The 25056-nt window shown below is 53.6% G+C and overlaps 1 protein-coding gene across 2 annotated transcripts in view; it reads left to right on the forward strand.

Moving 5' to 3' along the window:
• Positions 1-17589: 17589 nt before the first annotated feature.
• LOC140396964 (tumor necrosis factor receptor superfamily member 6-like) overlaps positions 17590-25056 on the forward strand; it is a 58373-nt gene continuing 50906 nt past the window's right edge. Inside the window, exon 1 of one of the 2 annotated variants that reach the window (XM_072485955.1) lies at positions 17590-17888. In XM_072485955.1, coding sequence (XP_072342056.1) covers positions 17853-17888 — 36 coding nt within the window. In that variant the 5' untranslated portion in view covers positions 17590-17852. The remainder of the gene's footprint in view (positions 17889-25056) is intronic. The other variant, XM_072485954.1, reaches the window with a different exon arrangement.

Consider the following 25056-nt stretch of genomic DNA (forward strand, 5'->3'; position numbering starts at 1 on the left):
GGTTAAGTGGGGTTACGGGGATGGGGTGGAGGCGTGGGCTTGAGTAGGGTTCTCTTGCCAAGGGCCGGTGCAGACTTGATGGGCCGAATGGCCTCCTTCAGCACTGTAAATTCTGTGCACGTATTTTGAATTCTGCTGAGTCACAACGACTGTTGTCCAGGGAGCGAGTGGAGGGACTGACGGCCACGTTGGGGCGGTGGGGAGGGGAAGACTGTTTAGCACTGCTGCCTCACAGTGCCAATGATCCCTTTGTGAATTGTGGAACTCACTGCCCGGTGGTGCGGTGAAGTCTGAAGTAAATGGTTTCAAGAAGGGGATGGATATATATATTTTTAATTTTTCCCAATTAAGGGGCAATTTATCGCGGCCAATCCACCTACCCTGCACATCTTTGGGTTGTGGGGGTGAGACCCACGCAGACACGGGGAGAATGTGCAAACTCCACACGGACGGTGACCCGGTTAAAAGTTTAAAAATTACAAGTGAGAGATAAGCCAAAGAAGAACGAGAAGATGAAAACAAAAATGATGCAAACAAGCAAGGATCATTTCCACCCCCCCCCCCCCCCCCCCCCCCCCCCCACCCCCCAGCCACACACGCTCTGCTGGTTGCTGGCTACGAACAGGACTTGGAACAGGTTGGCGAACGTGGAAGCCCTCTTCCCACCCACGGATGGCGAATGTCCAGTTGGAGGAATTCCGACGGGTCGGACAGCCAGTCTCCAGCCTTGGGTGCTGGGGCTGGTCGCCAGCTGAGCAGGAGTCTCCGGCGGGCGATCAGGGAGGCAAAGACCAGGGCGTCCGCCCCATCTCCCCGTGATGTAGCTCTGGCTGCTCTGAGACCCCCGGGGCATGACTCCACCCTCACCCCCACAACCCGAGACAGGGCCTCCGAGGAGGCTGTCCGAAACCCGGCCGGGCCTCCCTGGTACCGCTCACATTTATCTTCCACCTCCGGGAAGAACCTGCTCATTCGGGTTCTGGTTCGGTGCCAGTCTGTGCACCACCTTTAGGAGCATTAGGCTCAACCCTGCACATGTGGAGGTGGAGTTCGTCCTGTGCACTGCCCCCCCCCCCCCACTCCCATGCCTAGATCCTCCTCCCATTGTTCTCCCCGTGTGTGCGTGGGTTTCCTCCGGGTGCTCCAGTTTCCTCCCACAGTCCAAAGCTGTGCAGGTTAGGTGAATTGGCCATGACATATTGGCCCTTAGTGACCAAAAAGGTTGCGAGGGGTTGTTGGGTTCCGGGTAGAAGTGAGGGCTTAAGTGGGTCGGTGCAGACTCGACGGGCCGAATGGCCTCCTTCTGCACTGCATGTTCTATGATTCTGAGGGCGATTCGCAGCAGGGACAGCGTGCGTCCCCTGCCTCATGCCTCTGTGCAGCTGGAAGCATTTAGAGCTGGTGGTGTTAGTCTGTGCGCTCACCATGGGTGAGCTTCATCCAGGAGGTGAATCTGATCCAAGTCAAAACCACTCCAGTACCATGAGGTACTTCCACTCGACTCTGTCGAAGGCCTCTTCTGCGTCCAGAGAGATGATCACCTTTGGCATTCTCTCCCGGATGGGGTCATTGTCACATTAATAGGCGCTCGATGCTAGTTGGCTGTCCTTGGCAAAGGCTCTCTGGTCCTCTGCGACCACCTCTAACCCCCTAGCCAGGCTTTTTGCCAGGATTTCCGCATCTACATTGAGATGGGCCTACAGGACTCGCGCTCAGTCGGGGCTTTGTGATTTTTGGGTATCTGCGATATTGGAGCTTGTTGGTGGCAGGGAGCCCCGAACCAGCGAGTCCGCGAACATCTCCCGCTGGGGTGGGGCCAGTGCTGGCACAAAATGGATGATGTCACATTTACCAACATTGTACTCCATCTGCCAGGCCCTTGCCCGCTCCATAAACTATCCATATCTCTCTTCAGACTTTCACTGTCCTCTGCCCACTTTGCTCTGTCACTCATCTTAGTGTCATCTGCGAACTTTGACAGATTACACTTGGTCCCCCAACTCCAAATCATCGATGTAAATTGCAAACAATTGTGGTCCCAACACTGATCCCTGAAATTAAAATGAAAGTGAAAATCGCTTATTGTCACAAGTAGGCTTCAATGAAGTTACTGTGAAAAGCCCCTAGTCGCCACATTCCGGCGCCTGTTCGTGGAGGCTGGTACGGGAATTGAACCGTGCTGCTGGCCTGCCTTGGTCTGCTTTAAAAGCCAGCGATTTAGCCCTGTGCTAAACAGCCCCACACCACTAACCAATCAGATGTGAGGCACACCATTAACCAATCAGATCGGCAACTAGAAAAATACCCATTTATCCCTACTCTTTGCTTTCTGTTAGTTAACCGATCATCTATCCGTGCTAATACGGCAGGCTGGTACAGTGGTTAGCACTGCTGCCTCACAGCTCCAATTACCCGGGTTCAATTCCAGCCTCGGGTGACTGTGCGGAGTCTGCACGTCCTCCCCGTGTCTGCGTGGGTTTCCTCCGGGTGCTCCGGTTTCCTCCCACAGTCCAGAGATGTGCAGGTTAGGTGGATTGGCCGCGCTAAATTGCTCGTAGTGTGCAAAAAAGGTTAGGTTGGGTTACAGAGATAGGTTGGCGGTGTGGGCTTGAATAAGGTGCTCTTTCCAGGGGCCGGTGTAGCCTCGATGGGCCGAATGGCCCTCTGCACTAAGCTCTATGATTACCCGTAACGCCGTGCTCCTTTATCTGATGCAGCAGCCTTTTGTGCAGCACTTTGTCGAATGCCTTCTGGAAATCCAGATACACCACATCCACCAGTTCCCCGCTGTCCACCGCACTTGTAATGTCCTCAAAAAATGCCGGCAAATTAGTTAAACATGGTCTGCCTTTCATCAATCCATGAAATTGTGTCTTGCCCAATGGGACAATATCCAGATATCTCGCGATTTCTTCCTTGATGTTAGATTCAAGCATTTTCCCCGCTGCAGAAGTTAAGCTAACCGGCCTATAGTTACCCACCTTTTGTCTCCCTCTTTTTTTTTAAACAGTGACGTCACACTTACTGTTTCGCAACACAAATCTATTCACCTGATTTCTGAAATTTTCCATTGCCACTCCCAGCCTCAGCAGTATTTTCGGCGAGGGAGTTGGCAGATTCTCGCTGAACTCTGTACGAAGCAGTGTTTCCAGGTGGTTCCCATAGTTACGGTCACAAAGGATTTTAGGCCTACAACACGTGATTCCGGTCTGAATGATTTCAAAGACCACATCGTCAATACAACCGGTTTTCCCCGGGGACTTCGAGGCGATTAAACTTGATCTTCCTGGACTTTTATTAAAAAGTCACTCACAGGATCTGGGTATCGAAGGCTAGGCCATCATTTATTGTCCATCCCAATTTTCCCCTTGAGAAGATCCCTCTAAGCGGCCTCCTTGAACTGCTGCAGTCCCTGAGGTGTGGGTATGCCCACGGTACTGTTAGGGACTAGCGATGCAACTCTCCTTCTAAAATACTGCGGACGTTGGGACACCTGAAGTAAAAAACAGAAAGCGCTGGAAAAACTGGCAGCATCGATGGAGAGAGAGAAACAGAGTTAACGTTTTGCACCCCCTCCCCCCAGCTCGAAGGACCCGTTCACCCGTCTCCAATACCCGCCCTCCAGCTGGACCCCACCCCCTGGCCTCTGTCCCGCCCTTGGGACCTTCTCGTTCAGAGCAACGTACCCCCTCTTCCACCCTAACCTGCCTCCCTCTGAACGTGCTGCACCCCGCTCTCTCAGGCCCAGTCCTGACTTTGTGATCAAACCTGCTGACAAGGGCGGTGCTTTTATTGCCTGGCATTCTGATATCACAGAAGCATAGAAAAGATACAGCACAGAAGGAGTCCATTTGGCCCATCTCATCCATGCCAGCCCCAATGGGAGAATACGTTCAGTCAGATAGAGGAGAATGGCGGTGGATCAGGACCCAGGTGCCTTCTCTAATCCCTCCTACCTGCACACGGTCCATCGCCCTGTACCTTAGAGCACTGACAGTGCAGATCCAGGTACTTGGTAAAAGAGTTTAGGGCCTCTGCCTCCAACACCAACTCGGACAGTGAATTCCAGACTCCCACCATCCTCTGCGTAAAAAAGTTCTTCCTCACGTCCCCTCTACACCTTCTGCCTCTTCTCTTGAATCTATGTCCCCGGTTCTAGTATTCTCCATCAAGGGAAACAATTTTACCCTATCCACTCTTCCCATCATAATTCTGTACCCTGCAGAGACTGGGCGCTAACGCTCAGACATGTCTTCCTCCCTGCCCCTAGACCGTGACCCCACCACTGACCATCAAGCCATTATTGCCAGGACTCTCGCTCACCTCATCTCCTCTGGGGATCGACCCTGCACAACTTCCAACCTCCCAGTCTCCCAACCGGCACAGTGGTTAGCACTGCTGCCTCACAGCGCCAGGGACCCGGGTTCGATTCCCGGCTTAGGTAACTGTCTGCGCAGAGTCCTCCCCGTGTCTGCGTGGTATTCCGTCGGGTGCTCCGGCTTCCCCCCACAGTCCAAAGATGTGCAGGTTGGGTGATGTTATGGGTGTAGGTCGGGAGAGTGGGCTTGGGTTCGATGGTCTTTCAGAAGGTCGGTGCAGACTGGATGGGCCGAATGGCCTCCTTCTGTTCTGTAGCGATTCTATGGATTCTGAAGAGCTCCCCGGCACAGCCCATTTCTACCCCCTTCCCAAAATCCACAAACCGGACTCTCCTGGTAGATCCATCGTTCAGCCTGTTCCTGATCTCATTCCTTTCTATCCTGGCCCTATTTCCTCTCCCCTCTTCCCTGTGTTTGTGATTCTTCCTCTGCGCCATTCCAACAATTTCCAGTTTCCTGGCTCTCACCACCTCTTCACTCTGGACCAATCCATATTAACGCCACCATTTCCCACTGGGATGGCCTTGAGGGCTCGCCACCTTCTTCCTTGAACGGAGGCCCAAACGGTCCCTATCCACCACCATCCTCCCCTATCTGACCTGTACTGATTCTCGATCAATAACTCCTGAAGCGACATTGGAGACAATAGATGTTTCCCCCAGCAGCGCAGGTACAGAAGGCAGCTGCTGGGGAGACACAGGCTCTTATACTCCGCCTTACTGGGCGGAACCAGCAGGCAGGCTTCACCAATGAAAATAGCAGTCTCAGGTACCTCCCACACCAATGGTCTTACAGCATTATTCAGGGTACCGTAATACCCCTAATACCGACTACCACATTCACCCCCTGTTAAAAAAAATAGTCCGGCGGGGTGGTGGCCTTGCGTTATACAGTGGTACAGGTTGAGGTTACTGGGGTACCCGGCATACATTAGCACAGTGTTTTGCCTCGTTACATGTCGCAACTATTTCCAGTAATTACTTACAGTCAGAATGAAGCAATTAGTCGATCGGGGGCCCTGGTCGTCCTTCGTGATCGTCGTAGCTTCGGCGGTGCTGCAGGCGTCGGCTCGGGCATCCGTGGCTCCGGGAGCGTGGCTTCGGCTTCTTCGGCAGCTTCATCACCCCTGGATGGGACCAGTGGAAGGACCGATCCACCTGGAAAGGGGGCGGCTGTGGGGTGCGCCGGTGGGCGGGAGGGGTGGGGTCGGTGTGGGTGGGGATCCAGCGGGCGTCAGGACCCGTAGGGATACCGTATCCAGTCGGCCGTCGGGGTACGCCACGTAGGCGTATTGAGGGTTAGCGTGAAGGAGGTGGGACCCCCTCGACCAATGGGTCCGACTTGTGCGCCCACACGTGTTTGCGGAGCAGGATGGGTCCAGGAGCTGCCAGCCAGGTTGGGAGCGAGGTCCTGGAGGAGGACTTCCTAGGGTAGACAACGAGACGTTCGTGAGGAGTATGGTTGGTCGTGGTACACAGCAGTGATCGGATGGAGTGGAGAGCATCCGGGAGGACTTCCTGCCAGCGGGAGACCGGGAGATTCCTGGACCGTAGGGCCAGTAGGACGTTCCGTTCTCCCTCTCCACCTGCCCGTTTCCCCAGGGGTTGTAACTGGTCGTCCTGCTCGAGGCAATGCCCTTGCTGAGCAGGAATTGACGCAGTTCGTCGCTCATGAAGGAGGACCCCCTATCGCTGTGTATGTAGGCGGGGAAACCAAACAGCGTGAAGATACTGTGGAGGGCCTTGATGACGGTGGCTGCAGTCATGTCGGGGCAGGGGATGGCGAATGGGAACCAGGAGTGCTCGTCAATCACGTTCAGGAAGTACGTGTTGCGGTCGGTGGAGACTTTGAAGTCCATACTGAGGCGTTCAAAGGGATGGGAAGCCTTTGTCAGGTGCGCTTTCTCTGGCCTGTTGAAGTACGGCTTGCACTCCGCGCAGATTTGGCAGTCCCTGGTGGCTGTCCTGACCTCAATGGAGTAGGGCAGGTTGCGGGTCTTAATGAAATGGAAGAATCAAGTGACCCCCGGGTGGCAGAGGTCCTCGTGGAGGGCTCGGAGGCGGTCCACTTGCGCGTTGGCACAAGTGCCGCGGGACAGGGCATCAGGAGGCTTGTTTAGCTTCCCGGGACGATACAAGATCTCGTAGTTATAGGTGGAGAGTTCGATCCTCCACCGCAAGATGATATCGTTTTTTTTATCTTGCCCCGCTGTGCATTATCGAACATGAAAGCAACCGACCGTTGGTCAGTGAGGAAAGCGAATCTCCTGCCGGCCAGGTAATGCCTCCAATGTCGCACAGCTTCTACTATGGCCTGGGCCTCCTTTTCAACTGAGGAATGATTTCGGAAGCATGGAGAGTACGGGAGAAGAAGGCCACGGGTCTGCCCGCTTGGTTGAGGGTGGCCGCCAGAGCTACGTCGGATGCGTCGCTCTCGACTTGGAAGGGGAGGGATTCGTCGATTGCGTGCATCGTGGCCTTTGCAATGTCTGCTTTGATCTGGCCTCTGCTGACAGGGGAAAAACTGTGGATTGAATTAGTGGGCGGGCCTTGTCCGCATAGTTGGGGACCCACTGGGCATAATACGAAAGAAATCCCAGGCAGCGTTTCAGGGCCTTGGAGCAGTGGGGGAGGGGGAACTCCATGAGGGAGCGCATGCTTTCGGGATCTGGGCCTATAACTCCATCATCCACTACGTAGCCGAGGATGGCTAGACGGTCGGCGCTGAACATGCATTTGTCCTTGTTATATGTTAGATTAAGGATTTTTGTGGTATGGCGAAATTTTTGGAGGTTGGTGTCGTGGTCCTGCTGGTCGTGGCCGCAGATGGTGACATTATCGAGGTACTGAAACGTGGCCCGCAAACCGTACCGGTCAATTATTCGGTCCATCTCCTGTTGGAAGACCGAGACTCCATTTGTGACACCGAAGGGAACCCTTAGAAAGTGGTAGAGCTGCCCATCTGTTTCGAAGGCAGTGTATTTGCGATCGCTAGGGCGGATGGGGAGCTGATGGTCGGTGGATTTTAGATCCACTGTGGAAAAGACCTTGTATTGTGCAATCTGTTTAACCAGCTCAGATATGCGGGGGAGAGGGTACGCATCGAGCTACGTATACCTGTTGATGGTCTGACTATAATCGATGACCATCCTATGCTTCTCCCCGGTCTTTACAACGACTACTTGAGCTCTCCAGGGCCTGTTGCTAGCCTCAATCATACCTTCCTTCAGTAACCGCTGGACTTCCGACCTAATGAAGGTCCGGTCCTGGGCACTGTACCGTCTGCTCCTGGTGGCGACGGGTATGCAATCCGGGGTGAGGTTTGCAAACAGGGAAGGCAGATCGACTTTGAGGGTCGCGAGGCTGCAGACAGTGAGGGGGGGTATCGGTCCGCCGAATTAAAAAGTTAAGCTCTGGAGGTTACATTGGAAGTCTAACCCTAGGAGCGTGGCAGCGCAGAGGTGAGGAAGGATGTAGAGCCGGTAACTTTTAAACTCCTTTCCCTGGACCGTGAGGTTCGCTATGCAGAACCCTTTGATCTCTACCGAGTGAGACCCAGAGGCCAGGGAGATTTTTTGATTGACTGGGTGGATGGGAAGAGAACAGCGCCTTACCGTATTGGGGTGTATGAAGCTCTCTGTGCTCCCGAAGTCGACCAGGCAGGGTTTTATGCCCGTTGATGAGCATGGTCGTCGTCGCAGTCGAGAGTGTTCGGGGCCGAGACTGGTCCAGGGTCACCGAGGCAAGTCGTGGCAAAAGCTAGATGTTTTCCTCGGGCGGTGTGTGGTCATCCGAGTCGGGGTCCTGAGAGTCCAGCCAAGATGGCGGAGCCCACTGATCGCACATGCCTGGAGGTGTACAATATGGCGGCGCCCATCCGTCGCACGTGGTCCCCGGGGAAGAAGATGGCGGCGCCCGCTGGCCGCACGTGGCTCGTGGAGAGAGTTGTGGTGGCGGTCCCGGTTCGCCCCCGGAGACAGCCCGGGCCGAGCATACTGCCACGAAATGGCCCTTTTTGCCGCACCCTTTGCAGATGGATGAGCGGGCCGGGCAGCGCTGCCGGGGTGCTTGGCTTGCCCGCAAAAATAGCAGTGGGGCCCTCCGTGGTTGTCTGGCAGTCTCGCAACACAAGCTTGTGGGGGGATGGGGGATGCCCCGGAGTTGGCCGCGGGGGGGGGGGGGTTCCACGCTGCCCAAGGGGCTGCCGCGCGGTCAGGGACGTAAGCGCGGGCATTTCGGGAGGCCACATCCAGGGAGCTAGCAAGGGCCCATGCCTCCTTGAGGCCTAGTGTCTCTTTCTCCAGCAATCGCTGGCGGATTTGGGAGGACAGCATACCTGCAACGAATGCGTCCCGGATCAAAAGTTCTGTGTGGTCGCTGGCCGAAACTTGCGGGCAATCACAGTTCCTCCCTAACACCAGGAGCACACGGTAGAACTCCTCCAGCGATTCCCCGGGGATTTGTCGCCTCTTTGCTAGCAGATGTCGGGCGTAGACCTGGTTTACAGGGCGAATATAGTCCTTTCAGCAGAGTCATTGCGGCCTCGAAATCGTCCGCATCCTCGATGAGGGTGTAGATCTCTGGCCTCACCCTCGAGTGAGGCCAGAGATTCCCACACCAATGGTCTTACAGCATTATTCAGGGTACTGTAATACCCCTAATACTGACTACCACATGTACGTATTCTTCCATTGAACAATTTCTCCTTTAACTTGTCTCACTGCCTCCAAATAAAAGATGAGGGTGAGGGTGCCCACCTGGGCCCGAGGAAGGCTGTCTCTGGGTGGTATATGTGGAGCATTCCTTGTTCCAGTCCTACTCGGGCCCCCTCCCTTAACACGTCTTCCCAAACCCTGCTGACAGTGTTGCTCCCTGCCCTCATCCAGAATTGTAAAAAATACATCAATTTTGCTTCCACTTTTCACATTCTCTCACCCTGCCTTAGCTGTTCACCAACACTTACTGCATGCTCCCTGGCTCCCACAGCTTTACCTCCTCTCGCCCTGCTTCACAGTCTCCCCGTCCCTCCATCTCCGTTGCCTATGTTTTGATCACGCCACTTTCCGCCAAGGCTTCCAACATGTCTCTCAACCAGGGAGTTTACACCCCTCTCACCACCAACCCCCCAAGATCCCTCAACCATCCCCAAAACCATTTCCTACACTTCTATCCTATCCTCACCCCTCCCCTTCCCTCCCAGAACCACAATCGAGTTCCTCATCCTCGCTTACCTCCAGTTTCATATCGCCCATTAAGTTTGGAACTGTGCCCTGTACCCCCAGATATAGGGCATTAATATATATCAGGGAAGACAGGGTGGGACGTCTGGTGGCGGCCATGGTCACACACTGGGCAGCTCCTGCTTGAAGGCACAGAAAAGAGCTCTTTTTACCCGATACTGGGTGGAATTTTGATGGAAAGGGGGGGGGGTAGTTTCCCCTGGGAGTGGTATGTCCACTGGTTACCAAACCCGGTAGAAGACGATGAAAGACCCGGCTAAAGAGTTAGCGGAAACCTGTGCTGCAGCAGCCAGTGTAAGGATGGCTGAGCGGGGGAGAGGCCGGTGCAAGGTGAAAGGGAAGGCCAGGGTCCCAATACTAAACCCTGGGGAATCCCAGGACAAACCTTCCTCCAGTCTGAAAAACAGATGGGTTTTTGACGGTATTCAAAGATATTATGATCGCTATTGCCAAGACTGGCTTAAAGCGTGCAGGCTTATGAATTGAATTACTCAACTACCATGGCAGGATTCGAACCCATGTGCCCTGCATTCAGCCTCTGATCTCCGGGTAAGCGTTCTCCAAGGCGGCCTTCAGGACGCGCGACAACGCAGAACCGCCGAGCAGAAACTGATAGCCAAGTTCCGCACACATGAGTGCGGCCTCAACCGGGACCTGGGATTCATGTCGCATTACATTCACCCCCCACCATCTGGCCTGCGAATTCCTACCAACTGTCCTGGCTTGGTACAATTCACACCTCTTTAACCTGGGGTTACCCCATCTCTGGATCTGTAAACACATTAAAGTAAATTTAATGGGTGGAGTTCTCCGTCGGCTAACGGTGGAATCGGGAAACGCGATTGAGCGGAGGATTGGTTTTGATGCTGAAATGGTGGCGGACGCCGGTTTTACGCCAACTCGCAATTGTCTCTCTCCCATTCTCTCTCTCTCTCTCTCTCCACCATTCTCTCCTCCCCCATTCTCTCTGGGCGCGATTCCCTGGCCTCGTTACCCTCTCGCTCGCTCGAAACGAGGGCGGCGAATAGCGGGAGAGGCCAAGAAGGAGAACCGCTAAATGCAACCGGCCCGCTCCCATCGGTGAAATCTGGATCTCGCCGTGGCTTGGGGAGAAATCAATTACCACCACTTAAATCCTATTTCCACACAATTAACGGGAGCCACCCCATATCCAACAGCCTCTCGTCGTTCCAGCAAGTGCTCACGTTGGCGCCGATTAGTACTCCTTTTGAAAAACGTGACCCTGGCGGAAGGGAGCCGAAGAGGCCATCTTTGCTCACAGGCAAAGAGCCCGGGGATGGTGGGCTCTCTCTCCCCCATTCTCTCCCCCATTTTAGCACACTGGGCTAAAGAGCTGGCTTTGAAAGCAGACCAAGGCAGGCCAGCAGCAAACAGGCGCCGGGCTTTTCACAGTAACTTCATTTGAAGCCTACTTGTGACAATAAGCATTTTAATTTCATTTCATTTCTCTCTCCCCATGCTCTCTCTCCTCATTCTCAATCTCCCACATTCTCTCTCCCCCCCCCCCCCCAATTCTATCTCTCTCCATTCTCTCTCTCATTCTCTCTCCCCATTCTCTCTCTCCTCATTCTCAATCTCCCACATTCTCTCTCCCCCATTCTCTCTCTCCCCATTCTCTCTCTCATCCTCTCTCCCCATTCTCTCTCTCCTCATTCTCAATCTCCCACATTCTCTCTCCCCCCCCCCATTCTATCTCTCTCCATTCTCTCTCTCATTCTCTCTCCCCATTCTCTCCCACATTCTCTCTCCCCCATTCTCTCTCTCCCCATTCTCTCCCCCCATTCTCTCTCCCCCATTCTCTCTCTCCTCATTCTCAATCTCCCACATTCTCTCTCCCCCCCCATTCTATCTCTCTCCATTCTCTCTCTCATCCTCTCTCCCCATTCTCTCTCTCCTCATTCTCAATCTCCCACATTCTCCCCCCCCCATTCTATCTCTCTCCATTCTCTCTCTCATCCTCTCTCCCCATTCTCTCTCTCCTCATTCTCAATCTCCCACATTCTCTCTCTCCCCCCCCCCATTCTATCTCTCTCCATTCTCTCTCTCATTCTCTCTCCCCATTCTCTCTCTCCCCATTCTCAATCTCCCACATTCTCTCTCCCCCATTCTCTCTCTCCCCATTCTCTCCCCCCATTCTCTCTCCCCCATTCTCTCTCCTCCATTCTCTCCCCCCCATTCTCTCTCTCCCCATTCTCTCTCTCCCCAGTCTCTCTCCCCATTTTCTCTCTCTCCATTCTCTCTCTCCACATTCTCTCTCTCCCCCATTCTCTCTCCCCCATTCTCTCTCCTCCATTCTCTCCCCCCCATTCTCTCTCTCCCCATTCTCTCTCTCGCCATTCTCTCTCCCCCATTCTCTCTCCTCCATTCTCTCCCCCCATTCTCTCTCTCCCCATTCTCTCTCTCCCCAGTCTCTCTCCCCATTTTCTCTCTCTCCATTCTCTCTCTCCACATTCTCTCTCTCCCCCATTCTCTCTCCCCCATTCTCTCTCCTCCATTCTCTCCCCCCCATTCTCTCTCTCCTCATTCTCTCCCCATTTTCTCTCTCTCCATTCTCTCTCTCCACATTCTCTCTCTCCCCCATTCTCTCCCCCATTCTCTCTCTCTCCTATTCTCTCCCTCTCCATTCTCTCTCCCCCATTCTCTCTCCTCCATTCTCTCCACCCCCCATTCTCTCTCTCCCTATTCTCTCTCTCCACATTCTCTCTCTCCGCCATTCTCTCTCCCCCATTCTCTCCCCCCCATTTTCTGTCCCCCATTCTCTCCCCCCCCAATCTCTCTCTCCCTATTCTCTCTCTCCCCATTCTCTCTCCCCATTTTCTCTCTCTCCATTCTCTCTCCCCCCATTCTCTCTCTCCCCATTCTCTCCCCCCCATTCTCTCTCTCCATTCTCTCTCCCCATTCTCTCCCCCCCATTCTCTCTCTCCCCATTCTCTCCCCCCATTCTCTCCATTCTCTCTCCCCATTCTCTCTCTCCATTCTCTCTCCACATTCTCTCTCCCCATTCTCTCTCTCCCCATTCTCTCTCCCATTCTCTCTCTCCATTCTCTCTCTCCCATTCACTCTCTCCCCTTTCTCTCTCCCCCATTCTCTCTCTCTCCCATTCTCTCTCCCTATGCTCTCTCTCCCCATTCTCTCTCTCCCCAGTCTCTCTCTCCCCATTCTCTCTCTCCCCAGTCTCTCTCCCCCATTCTCTCTCCCCCATTTTCTCTCCCCCATTCTCTCCCACCCCATTCTCTCTCTCCCCATCTCTCCCCATTCTCTCCCCATTTTCTCTCTCTCCATTCTCTCCACATTTTCTCTCTCCCCCATTCTCTCCCCCCCATTCTCTCTTTCCCCTATTCTCTCTCTCTCCATTCTCTCTCCCCCATTCTCTCTCCTCCATTCTCTCCCCCTCATTCTCTCTCTCCCCATTCTCTCTCCCCATTTTCTCTCTCTCCATTCTCTCTCTCCACATTCTCTCTCTCCCCCATTCTCTCTCCCCCATTCTCTCTCCCCATTCTCTCCCCCCCATTCTCTCTCCCCAATTCTCTCACTCCCCATTCTCTCTCCATTCTCTCTGCCCCATTCTCTCTCTCCCATTCTCTCTCTCCCCCATTCTCTCTCTCCATTCTCACTCTCCACATTCTCTCTCTCTCCACATTCTCTCTCTCCCCATTCTCTCTCCCCCATTCTCTCTACCCATTCTCTCTCCACATTCTCTCTCTCCCCGTTCTCTCTCCCCCATTCTCTCTCTCCCTATTTTCTCTCCCCATTCTCTCTCTCCCCATTCTCTCTCTCCCCATTCTCTCTCCCATTCTCTCTCTCCATTCTCTCTCTCCCATTCTCTCTCTCCCCATTCTCTCTCCCCATTTTCTCTCTCTCCATTCTCTCTCTCCACATTCTCTCCCCCTCATTCTCTCTCTCCCCATTCTCTCTCCCCATTTTCTCTCTCTCCATTCTCTCTCTCCACATTCTCTCTCTCCCCCATTCTCTCTCCCCCATTCTCTCTCCCCATTCTCTCCCCCCCCATTCTCTCTCCCCAATTCTCTCACCCCCATTCTCTCTCCCCATTCTCTCTCCCACTCTCTCTCTCCTATTCTGTCTCCCCCATTCTCTCCCCCCCATTCTCTCTCCCCCATTCTCTCTCTCCCATTCTATCTCTCCTATTCTCTCTCTCTCCATTCTCTCTCCCCCATTCTCTCTCCCCATTCTTTTCCCCCCATTCTCTCTCTCTCCTATTCTCTCTCTCTCCATTCTCTCTCCCCGCATTCTCTCTCCCCCATTCTCTCTCCCCCATTCTCTCCCCATTCTCTCTCTCCCCATTCTCTGTCCCCATTCTCTCCATTCTCTCTCCCCCATTCTCTCCCCCCATTCTCTCTCCCCCCCATTCTCTCTCTCCCCATTCTCTCTCTCCCCATTCTCTCTCTCCATTCTCTCTGTCCCATTCTCTTTCTCCCCTTTCTTTCTCTCCCCATTCTCTCTCTCTCCCATTCTCTCTCTCCCCATGCTCTCTCTCCCCATTCTCTCACTCCCCATTCTCTCTCCATTCTCTCTGCCCCATTCTCTCTCTCCCATTCTCTCTCTCCCCCATTCTCTCTCTCCATTTTCACTCTCCACATTCTCTCTCCCCATTCTCTCTCTCCCCATTCTCTCTCCCCCATTCTCTCTCCACATTCTCTCTCTCCCCATTCTCTCTCCCCCATTCTCTCTACCCATTCTCTCTCTCTCCACATTCTCTCTCTCCCCATTCTCTCTCCCCCATTCTCTCTCTCCCTATTTTCTCTCCCCATTCTCTCTCTCCCCATTCTCTCTCTCCCCATTCTCTCTCCCATTCTCTCTCTGCATTCTCTCTCTCCCATTCTCTCTCTCCCCTTTCTCTCTCTCCCCCATTCTCTCTCTCTCCCATCACTCTCTCCATTCTCTCTCTCCACATTCTCTCTCTCCCCATTCTCTCTCCCCCATTCTCTCTCTCCCCGTTCTCTCACCATTCTCTCACCCCATTTTCTCTCTCTCCATTCTCTCCCCCGATTCTCTCTCTCCCCATTCTCTCCCCCCATTCTCTCTCTCCCCATTCTCTCTCCCATTCTCTCTCTCCACATTCTCTCTCTCCCCCATTCTCTCCACCCATTCTCTCTCTCCCCATTCTCTCTCTCCCCATTCTCTCTCCCCATTTTCTCTCTCTCCATTCTCTCTCCCCCATTCTCTCCCCCCCATTCTCTCTCCCCCATTCTCTCTTCCCCCATTCTCTCTCTCATTCTCTCTCCTATTCTCTCTCCACATTCTCTCCCCCACATTCTCTCTCCCCATTCTCTCTCCCCATTCTGTCCCCCCCATTCTCTCCCCCCCCATTCTCTCCCCCCCATTCTCTCTCTCCCCATTCTCTTTCCCCATTCTCTCTCTCTCCATTCTCTCTCTCCCCATTCTCTCCCCCCCATTCTCTCTCTCCCCATTCTCTCTCCCATTCTCTCTCTCCATTCTCTCTCTCCCATTCTCTCTCTCCCCTTTCTCTCTCTCCCCCATTCTCTCTCTCTCCCATTCTCTCTCTCCCCATGCTCTCTCTCCCCATTCTCTCTCTCCCCATTCTCTCTCTCCCATTCTCTCTCCATTCTCTCTGCCCCATTCTCTCTCTCTCCCATTCTCTATCCATTCTCACACTCCACATTCTCTCTCCTCCATTCTCTCCCCCCCCATTCTCTCTCTCCCATTCTCTCTCTCCATTCTCTCCCCCCCATTCTCTCTCTCCCATTCTCTCTCCATTCTCTCTGCCTCATTCTCTCTCTCTCCCATTCTCTCTCTCTCCATTCTCACACTCCACATTATCTCTCCCATTCTCTCTCTCCACATTCTCTCTCTCCCCCATTCTCTCCCCCCCATTCTCTCCCCCCCCCATTCTCTCTCTCTCTATTCTCTCGCTCCCCAATCTCCCCCCCATTCTCTCTCCCCCATTCTCTCCCTCCCCATTCTCACTCTCCATTCGCTCTCTCCCATTCTCTCTGCCCCATTCTCTCTCTCTCCCAATCTCTCTCTCTCCATTCTCACACTCCACATTCTCTCTCCCCATTCTCTCTCTCCCCATTCGCTCCCCCCATTCTCTCCCCCCCATTCTCTCCCCCCCCATTCTCTCTCTCCCCATTCTCTCCCCATTTTCTCTCTCTCCATTCTCTCCACATTCTCTCTCTCCCCCATTCTCTCCCCCCCCCATTCTCTCTCTCTCCTACTCTCTCTCTCTCCATTCTCTCTCCCCCATTCTCTCTCCTCCATTCTCTCCCCCTCATTCTCTCTCTCCCCATTCTCTCTCCCCATTTTCTCTCTCTCCATTCTCTCTCTCCAAATTCTCTCTCTCCCCCATTCTCTCTCCCCCATCCTCTCTCTCCCATTCTCTCTCTCCTATTCTCTCTCTCCTATTCTCTCTCTCCTATTCTCTCTCCCTCCATTCTCTCTCCCCCATTCTCTCTCCCCCATTATCTCTCTCCCCATTCTCTCTCTCCCCATTCTCTCTCCCGCATTCTCTCCCCCCCTTTCTCTCTCCCCCATTCTCTCTCTCCCATTCTCTCTCTCCTATTCTCTCTCTCCATTCTCTCTCCCCCATTCTCTCTCCCCATTCTCTCTCTCCCATTCTCTCTCTCCCATTCTCTCTCTCCATTCTCTCTCTCCACATTCTCTCTCCCCCATTCTCTCTCCATTCTCTCTCTCCACATTCTCTCTCTCCCCATTCTCTCTCCCCCATTCTCTCTCTCCCTATTTTCTCTCTCTCCATTCTCTCTCCCCCATTCTCCCTCTCCACATTTTCTCTCCCCATTCTCTCTCTCCCTATTTTCTCTCCCCATTCTCTCTCTCTCCATTCTCTCTCTCCACATTCTCTCTCTCTCTCCCCATTCTCTCTCTCCCCCATTCTCTCCCCCCCATTCTCTCTCTCCCCATTCTCTCTCCCCCCATTCTCTCCCCCATTCTCTCTCCCATTCTCTCTCTCTCATCTCTCTCCCTCATTCTCTCTCCCCTTTCTCTCTCTCCCCATTCTCTCTCCCCCATTCTCTCTCTCCATTCTCTCTCTCCACATTCTCTCTCTCCACATTCTCTCTCCCCACATTCTCTCTCCCCATTCTCTCTCCATTCTCTCTCTCCCCATTCTCTCCCTCCCCATTCTCTCACCCCCATTCTCTCTCTCCACATTCTCTCTCTCCACATTCTCTCTCCCCCATGCTCTCTCCATTCTCTCTCTCCCCATTCTCTCCCTCCCCATTCTCTCTCCCCCATTCTCTCTCTCTCCATTCTCTCTCTCCCCATTCTCTCCCTCCCCATTCTCTCTCCCCCATTCTCTCTCTCCACATTCTCTCCCCATTCTCTCTCTCCACATTCTCTCTCTCCCCATTCTCTCTCTCTCTCTCCCCCATTCTCTCTCACCCTATTTTCTCTCCCCGTTCACTCTCTCTCCATTCTCTCTCTCCACATTCTCTCTCTCTCTCCCCCCATTCTCTCTCTCTCCCCATTCCCTCTCCCTCAATCTCTCTCGCCCCTCTTGGCTCACTGCCTGTGCGGAGTCTGCACATCCTCCCCGTGTGTGTGTGGGTTTCCTCCGGGTGCTCCGGTTTCCTCCCACAGTCCAAAGATGTGCAGGTTAGGTGGATTGGCCGTGATAAATTGCCCTTCGTGTCCAAAATTGCCTTTAGTTTTGGGTGGGGTTACTGGGTTATGGAGATAGGGTGGAGGTGTGGACCTTGTGTGGGGTGCTCTTTCCAAGAGCCGGTGCAGGCTCGATGGGCTGAATGGCCTCCTTCTGCACTGTAAATTCTATGATGATAATCTGTTCTCTCCTCATTGTCTCTCTCCCCATCCTCACTCTCTCTCCTCTCCCTATTCCTTCTCTTGCCCCACCCCATTTTCACTCCTCCCCAATCTCTCACTCTCTCTTTCTCACTCTCCCTTCCCCCACCCCTCTCTCTCTCTCTCTGTTAAATCAGAAACCAGATTGCTGCCTGCTCTGAGTGACTCATTTCCTCTCCTGATTTCGACTGCTCGCCAGTTAAGGGATCTCTGAAAAGTTGCTGCTCGTTTTGAATGTACTTTGCCCGTGTTTAGGAAGGGTTGGACCCGCTCTGTTTGTTTCCACGAGCAGCTTTTTCTTCTCTTGGCTCTTCCCGCAATCCCTCGGCTTGAGGTCTCGAACAGTTTTCCTAACTTTTCCTGGCGGGAGAATCAATCTGGAAGTGAGGACACTGAGGCATAGTTCCAGCAGGATGTTGGGGGTTTCAGCGTTGGTGTGTTTGTGCCTGGTAAGTACGGACGCAGGAGAATGACCATAACCCTCAAATATTCCGAGCTGCCTCGAGGTTTAAAAAAAATTTAGAGTACCCAATTCTCTTTTTGCCAATTAAGGGGCAGTTTAGCGCGGCCAATCCACCTACCCCGCACATCTTTGGGTTGTGGGGGCGAAACTCGCGCAGACACGGTGGGGGGGGGGGAATGTGCAAACTCCTCACGGACAGTGACCCGGGGTCGGGATCGAACCCTTGTCCCCGGCGCCGTGAGGCAGCAGTGCTAACCACTGCGCCGCCGTGCTGCCGAGAGTTTAATGTTTGCTAGCTGTCCCCTTACCGCTATCCTCAGTCAGCTGCCTTGGCTCTGAGCTCTGGAATTCCCCTAGTCACCCCACCTCTCCTCTTATTCTTGGAAGCGCTCCTTAAAACCTACCCTTACCTCTTGGATATACTTTTTGCCAATTTGTCTTTTTTTATCGGGGACAGTGAGTGGGGTGTGATTTGGGTGAAGCACTTTGGGGCTGTTTTTGTGACAATATATCTCGGTTGTATTGGCAGCGGCCCGTAATTTGGTTGTTGGATTGGGAAGGTAGGGATACGAGGAAGCCCCTTGAACCTAGTCCGCATTTCGCTGACCTGTGAACTCATGCCCTGGCCCCCATATCGCTTAATACCTGCGGATAACAATAATCCCGGTCTAATTGATCTGTGCGGCACGGTAGCACAGTGGTTAGCACTGTTGTTTAACCGTGCCAGGGACCCGTATCTGATTCCCGGCTTGGGTCACTGTCTGCGCGGAGTCTGCACGTTCTCCCCGTGTCTGCGTGGGTTTCCTCCGGGCGCTCCGGTTTCCTCCCACAAGTCCCGAAAGACGTGCTGTTGGGGGAATTGGACATTCTGAATTCTCCCTCGGTGTACCCGAACAGGCGCCGGAGTGTGGCGACGAGGGGATTTTCGCAGTAACTTCATTGCAGTGTTAATGTAAGCCTACTTGTGACTTCCGGTGACGGCGGGCGGGAGGCGGCCGCACAATGGAGGGCTCCCGCTCGGGAACGGCATTTTCGGGGCTTTAAGCCCGGTCCCAGGGTCCGCGGAGGCGGCAGAAGCAGGGAGAAGGCACGGAGGAGGCACAGTGAAGACACAGGAGGGGAAAAAACCCAAAGAAAAATGTCAAGGATGAGCAAAAAAACGGCCGAAAAAAACCCAGCTGGAGGTCCGTCGGGGAGTGGAAAGGTCACCGCGGGGTCACCAGGAAAAATGGAGGCTGGAGCACCAGGGAAGGCCGCACCGCTTACGGCTGAAGGAATAACCAAGGTGATGGCTGCGGAATTTGAAAAGCAGTTGGCGCAGATTGCGAAATGCATGGAGACGGTGAGGAAGGAGATGAGGGAGGTTTTGAGTGTGCTGGTGGAGGAGGCCGTTTCCCCGGTGAGGACGGAGGTGGCGAGCGCAGTGGCGGAGGTGCGGGAGCAAGGGGAGGCGCTGAAGGAAGTGAAGGAGACGTTATTGCAGCACGGTGATCAACTTGCCTCGATGGGGAAAGAGATGCGGAAGGTGATGGATACTAACAAGGATCTGTGAGGAAAAATGGAAGACCTGGAAAATAGATCCAGGCGACAGAACTTGAGGATTGTGGGGCTGCCCGAAGGAGTTGAAGGATCGAAGCCGACTGAGTATTTATGCCGTGATGCTGGCAAAACTATTGGGGGAGAGGGAGGACCCCTCCCGATATGAACTGGATCGGGCTCATCGGTCGTGGAGGCCTGTACCAAAGGCGAGTGAGCCGCCAAGGGCAGTGACTCTGTGCTTCCGTAGGTACAGGGTGAAGGAGAAGGTCCTGAGCTGGGCCAAGCAGAAGCGGGTGGTGCAGTGGGCTGGAGCTGGTACATGTGTATACCAGGACTTTACGGTGGAGCTGGCAAGGAGGCGGGCTGCCTTCAACCGGGTGAAGAGGGCACTGTACATTTGCAAGGTGCGGTGCGGCATTGTATATCCAGCGAAGCTGAGGGTGACTTACAAGCTCAGGGACTTTTATTTTGGAACGGCGGAAGCAGCGGAGGAGTTTGCGAAAGCAGAAGGACTGTGGCAGAACTGACAAATTGAGGAATGGCCATGTGCCGATGTAACCTCATGACTGTATTTTCTTCTTTTTTGTATCACTGCGCGCGGGTGTATGGGCTAAAGGAGCCAATGTGGTATATATTTGGACAAGGGAAGGGACGGGACTTTCACTCAAAATGAGAGTTCTTTGGGGTGTAGGTGGATATGCAGGGTTTGTGTGCTAATAGGGGATCTTTGGGCTTTCCTAGGGCTGGGCAAGGGGGAAAGGGGCCCGGGCGGGGGTCTCCACGCTGGCCGGTTTGTGCCGGCCAGTGAACGGGAGTGAGGTGGGGGGAGGGGCTGCGGCCATCGGAGCCTGGCAGAACAGGGTCCGAGGGGTCTAGCCGGGGTGGAAAGTTGGGGGGGGAAGGAACCGAGGATGGGGGGAGGAGTTTTACAGGAGGCAGTGGACGGGAGGAGCTGGAGACCTGAGGTGGGGAGGGGGGCTGTGTAGATTAAGGGTGACTACGGGTAATCCCTGATTCCTTTTTGTCATTAGTTTATGTAAACATGCGGGCTGATGTTTGGGGGTTGGTGGGTGGATGGGATCGTTGTTGTTATTATGGGGACTGACATATCTTGCTGATTATTGTTTATTGTTGATGGATGTAAATGTGGGAGAAAATGTGAAAATGGAGAAGAATTTTTTTTAAAAAAATGTAAGCCTACATGTGACACTAAAAAAGATTATTATTATTAACAATTGCCCTTTGCCGGAGAGAGTTCCCAACTCCTAACACCCTGTGCATGATGCTCCCAGAAAGATCTGGCTCTCATCTTTAGACTTTTCCCCTTATTCCGGGATTCCCCCCCACCCCCCCCCACCAATTTGCCCCGATCTACCCTATCAGTTCCCTTTAGAGTCGTGACAAAATCCCTCAGTCTGCTGAATTCCAGTAGGGAATAGTGCCCCAGGCCAGAATTCTCTGCTCTTCGGGATTCTCTTTTCCCACTGGCAGCGCACCCCGGCCAGCGTGCTTCCCGTCGGCGTGGGGAATCGCTCCTCGTAATTTATCCCTTGGAATCTCGGTAACCTTCTGGGTGAGGGTAAATCTGCACAGTCCACCCCGTATGTATCCGTCGGCATCCAGGAGACACGGCGACAGAGGGTAAACCAAATTTAGCTAAATTCAAAAGCAAAGCTGCATGTCCGGCCTACAACACTGGTGTCGCAGCCCGGGACTAACAGGGTCCCTCAGGCTGGGGGGCCTGGAACGGCATTTAAAAGGCTCGATAACGAGTCCCAGCTGGAAGGGCCTTCGCCCGTTACCATGGAAACACGCACTCCACGAGCCCCACGGGGAGGCCAATGAGTGATCCCTCGCCAGGGTGATCCCAATATCGTTCTTAGTGGGTGGCGTGCAGAACGACAGTACTCCCGGTGTGGTTTAACCAGAGCTTTGTGTGGCTGAAGTCTGACTTCAACCCCGTTGTATTCCTGTCCTCTCCTCCGTCGGCCATTTTGATTATTTCCTGGACCATTTCATGACGCCTTATTGAGTCATGACTCCTTTTCATAACTCCTTATTCGTACACCTGGACCCAGTGATCCCTCTGAAGCTGCACAGCTATGCAGCAATCCGGGACTTCCAGTGAAGGCCTTCCGTGAGACACACATGACCACACATTTGCCCGCATTGATGTCCATTAGCCAACTCGATCAATCTATCAATATTGATGTTACACTTCTATCTGTACTGCTTACAGTGCCGCCTAGCTTTGGTAGGGTGGTCAGTTCGGATGGGGCGTGAGCGACGTCCTCTGAGGCTGTTTTGGGTTTAAGAGCCTGGGGAATGTGGTGTCGTGCAGGGCACCAGGATGTCTGGTTGAAGCCCAGAACCTTCCCCACACTTTGTACTGTCTACCACATTAACCACTGGAACACATGATGAATTGAGGACACTAGATGTGGCTGCCTGTAGATTGTTACAACGAGTCACAAGCTCTCTTCTGGAAAAGGTAGATTGTACGTGCTTTTTGATCCTGAGCCATGTTTTATTTCCATTGTCACTGACTGGGTGGCACGGTGGCACAGTGGTTAGCACTGCTGCCTCACAGTGCCAGGGACCCGGGTTCGATTCCACCTATGAGGTGACTGTGCGGAGTCTGCACGTTCTCCCCGTGTCTGTGCGTGGGTTTCCTCCGGGTGCTCCGGTTTCCTCCCACAGTCCAAAGATGTGCGGGTCAGGTGGATTGGCCATGCTAAATTGCCTCTTAGTTTCCAGGGATGTACAGGTTAGGTGGGTTTATCATAGAATTTACAGCGCAGAAGGAGGCCATTCGGCCCATCGAGTCTGCACCGGCCCTTAGAAAGAGCACCCTACCCACACCTCCACCCTATCCCCGCAACCCAATAACCCCTCCTAACCTTTTTGCACACTAAGGGCAATTTAGCACGGCCAATCCACCTAACCTGCGCATCTTTGGACTGTGGGAGGAAACCGGAGCACCCGGAGGAAACCCACGCAGACACGGGGAGAACGTGCAGACTCCGCACAGACAGCGACCCACGCCGGGAATTGAACCTGGGATCCTGGCGCTGTGAAGCAACAGTGTTAACCACTATGCTGGTGGCCCCCCTTATGGGTTACGGGGGAAGTGGGTCTCGGTGGGGAGTTCTTTCAGAGGTTCGGTGCAGACTCGATAGGCCGAGGGGCCTCCTTCCACACTGTAGAGAGTCTGTGAATACTGACGGGGACCCAGCTTTGCACTGCACTGAGAATTTGGATGAGGGGACGGAGAGCTTTCTGTTAGCGTCAAGGTGCAGAGTCAATGGTTAGGCCCTCATCTGGGATACTGCATTCAATCCTGGGGTGGGGAAGGGGCAGGGCGGGCGTTACAAATGAATTCTGAGGCTTAAAGGGATAAATTATGAGGACAATTTGCATGGATTAAACCTGCATTCCTCGGAGTTTAACAGATGACACAGTGATCTAATTGAAGTTTTTGGGGAGATTAAAGAAATTGATAGGATTACGGTCAGAGGACAACGATTTCCTCTGTTTGATGGGAAGACGAGACTAAAGGGGGCAGAGCCTTAAAATGAATGCGAGATTCCTTCAGGCTCAATGTCACTTCTCCACACAAGAAGGGCAAACTGGAACTCTCTTCCTCCGTCAAGGGAGTTAGGGGCTGGGGGCAGGGGTCAAAGGTTGTTGAGGGTTATGGAACCGCAGTAGTTCCATATTTGGGGGCGGGAAGGGTGGGGGGGGGGGGGATTTAACCAGAGGTCGAAGCAGTGTACCTGAGGGAAAGGTCAAAGGTTACAGCGTGAGGGACTCCAGCGTCGGGACGTGAGGGTGGAAGGGACCCCACTTTACTGACCATCAGGGAATTCATTTCAGGGAATGAATTCAAAGACAGAACATAGACGCATATCGGGAAATGACTTATTTTCATCCATCCATGGAATGTGAGTGGCTAGGCCAGCATTTGCTGCCCAGCCCTAATTGCCCCTCGAGAAGGTGGTGGGTGAGCCGCCATCTTGAGCCGCTGCAGTCCGTGTGGTGTAGGTACTCCTACAGTGCTGTTAGAGAGGGAGTTCCAGGATGTTGCCCCAGCGACAGTGAAGGAACGGCCGATATATTTCCAAGTCGGGATGGTGAGTGACTCGGAGGGGAACCTCCAGGTGGTGGGGTTCCCGGGTATCTGCTGTTGTCCTTCTAGATGGTAGAGGTCGCGAGTTTGCAAGGTGCTAGGGAAGGCCAGTTGCTGCAGCGCATCTTGTAGACGGCACACACGGCTGTCACTGTGCGTCGGTGGTGGAGGGAGTGAATGTTTGCGGAAGGGGTGCCGATCGACTGTAAGAATTCTGTGCCGACATCAAAGCTTGACTGGTCTGTCCAGTTTGATATCTGTTAAGCGTTTTTGCAGTAACTTTACACAACTCGGTGCCTTGATTGTCCACTTCAGAGGCCTGTTGCGGGCCTGGGTAGCTCTGCCAGGCTGCCTTAAAAGGACTTCAGTGAGCCTCTTAGCATGGTGATTCCTTCTTCTCTCTTCAAAACCTGTTTTGGGAGTGGTTCAGGAGCCATGCTGAATGTTGATGACATCACTTTGGTGCGTCAGGCAAGGGCAATCTTGGGTGGTTCACTGTGAGGAATGTGTAAACACATCGGGTCCCATAGGTGTCATGATACATACTCATGCACATAATGAGATACAGACAGGTTAGCCAATCAACACACAGGACAGAGCACAACCAATCACCAGGCAGAACACTAGAAGGAGGTCTCCCACTATAAAACACACGCGGCATCAACACTCTGCCTCTTTCCACTGGTGACAACTGTAGTGACAGTCAGGGTGTATATATCAGTTAGCACCTTCTACACGTGGCTCAGAGCTAGTCTGGTCGAGTCAGTTATAGTAAGCACGCTTAGGTTAGTAGAGTACTCTACTAATCTAACAGCACTGTAAACCCACAGCGAACTGCGTGCACTGCTCAGCAAGTTCAAGAAAGCGTATTGAACTAACATCACAGTTTGGAGTCTACTTTCAAGTACAACTGCACCCAGTTGCAGTCCGTGTTACCCCAGGGTGAATAACATGGCAGTAGGGACACCTGGATGGAGGGGCAGTAAAAACCAGTTCATCGCGTTGCATTTCCTGTCGCAATTTCCATGCCCCTTGCGAAGGATAACGGAGAACGAAACGAGTACTTGAGTCCCTCGCGATGTTGAATAATCCCACTTCTCGGCAAAGAATGGAAACCGCAGCTCCGCTTAAATCATTGAACTGGGATCACTGGGGGGAAGGAACCTTGCCGCCCTTTCCCAGTGGGGGCCCACGGGTGACTCTCACCCACCCAACCTGGCGATCTCTGAACCGGCCAACTAAAGTGGGCTCGGTTCCATCCAACTGCAATCAGAGGCATTTGCCTGAGGCCCGACAGGGGATGCGGTGGCCTGTCTGCAGCTTGTTTCGGCAGCTCATGTACAATGGAATGCGGGCTGACTCACTCGGCACTCCCTGTTGGAGAGACTCCGCAAGGTGGAGTGACTCTGCTCATGATGTCACCCGGGTGCACACACAACGTCGGAAGGCTCAGTGTGTGTAATGTAGGCCTCAGCCTGACACCTGG

Source organism: Scyliorhinus torazame, chromosome 20 (assembly GCF_047496885.1).
Source record: "Scyliorhinus torazame isolate Kashiwa2021f chromosome 20, sScyTor2.1, whole genome shotgun sequence".
In the NCBI taxonomy this organism is placed as follows: Eukaryota; Metazoa; Chordata; class Chondrichthyes; order Carcharhiniformes; family Scyliorhinidae; genus Scyliorhinus; species Scyliorhinus torazame.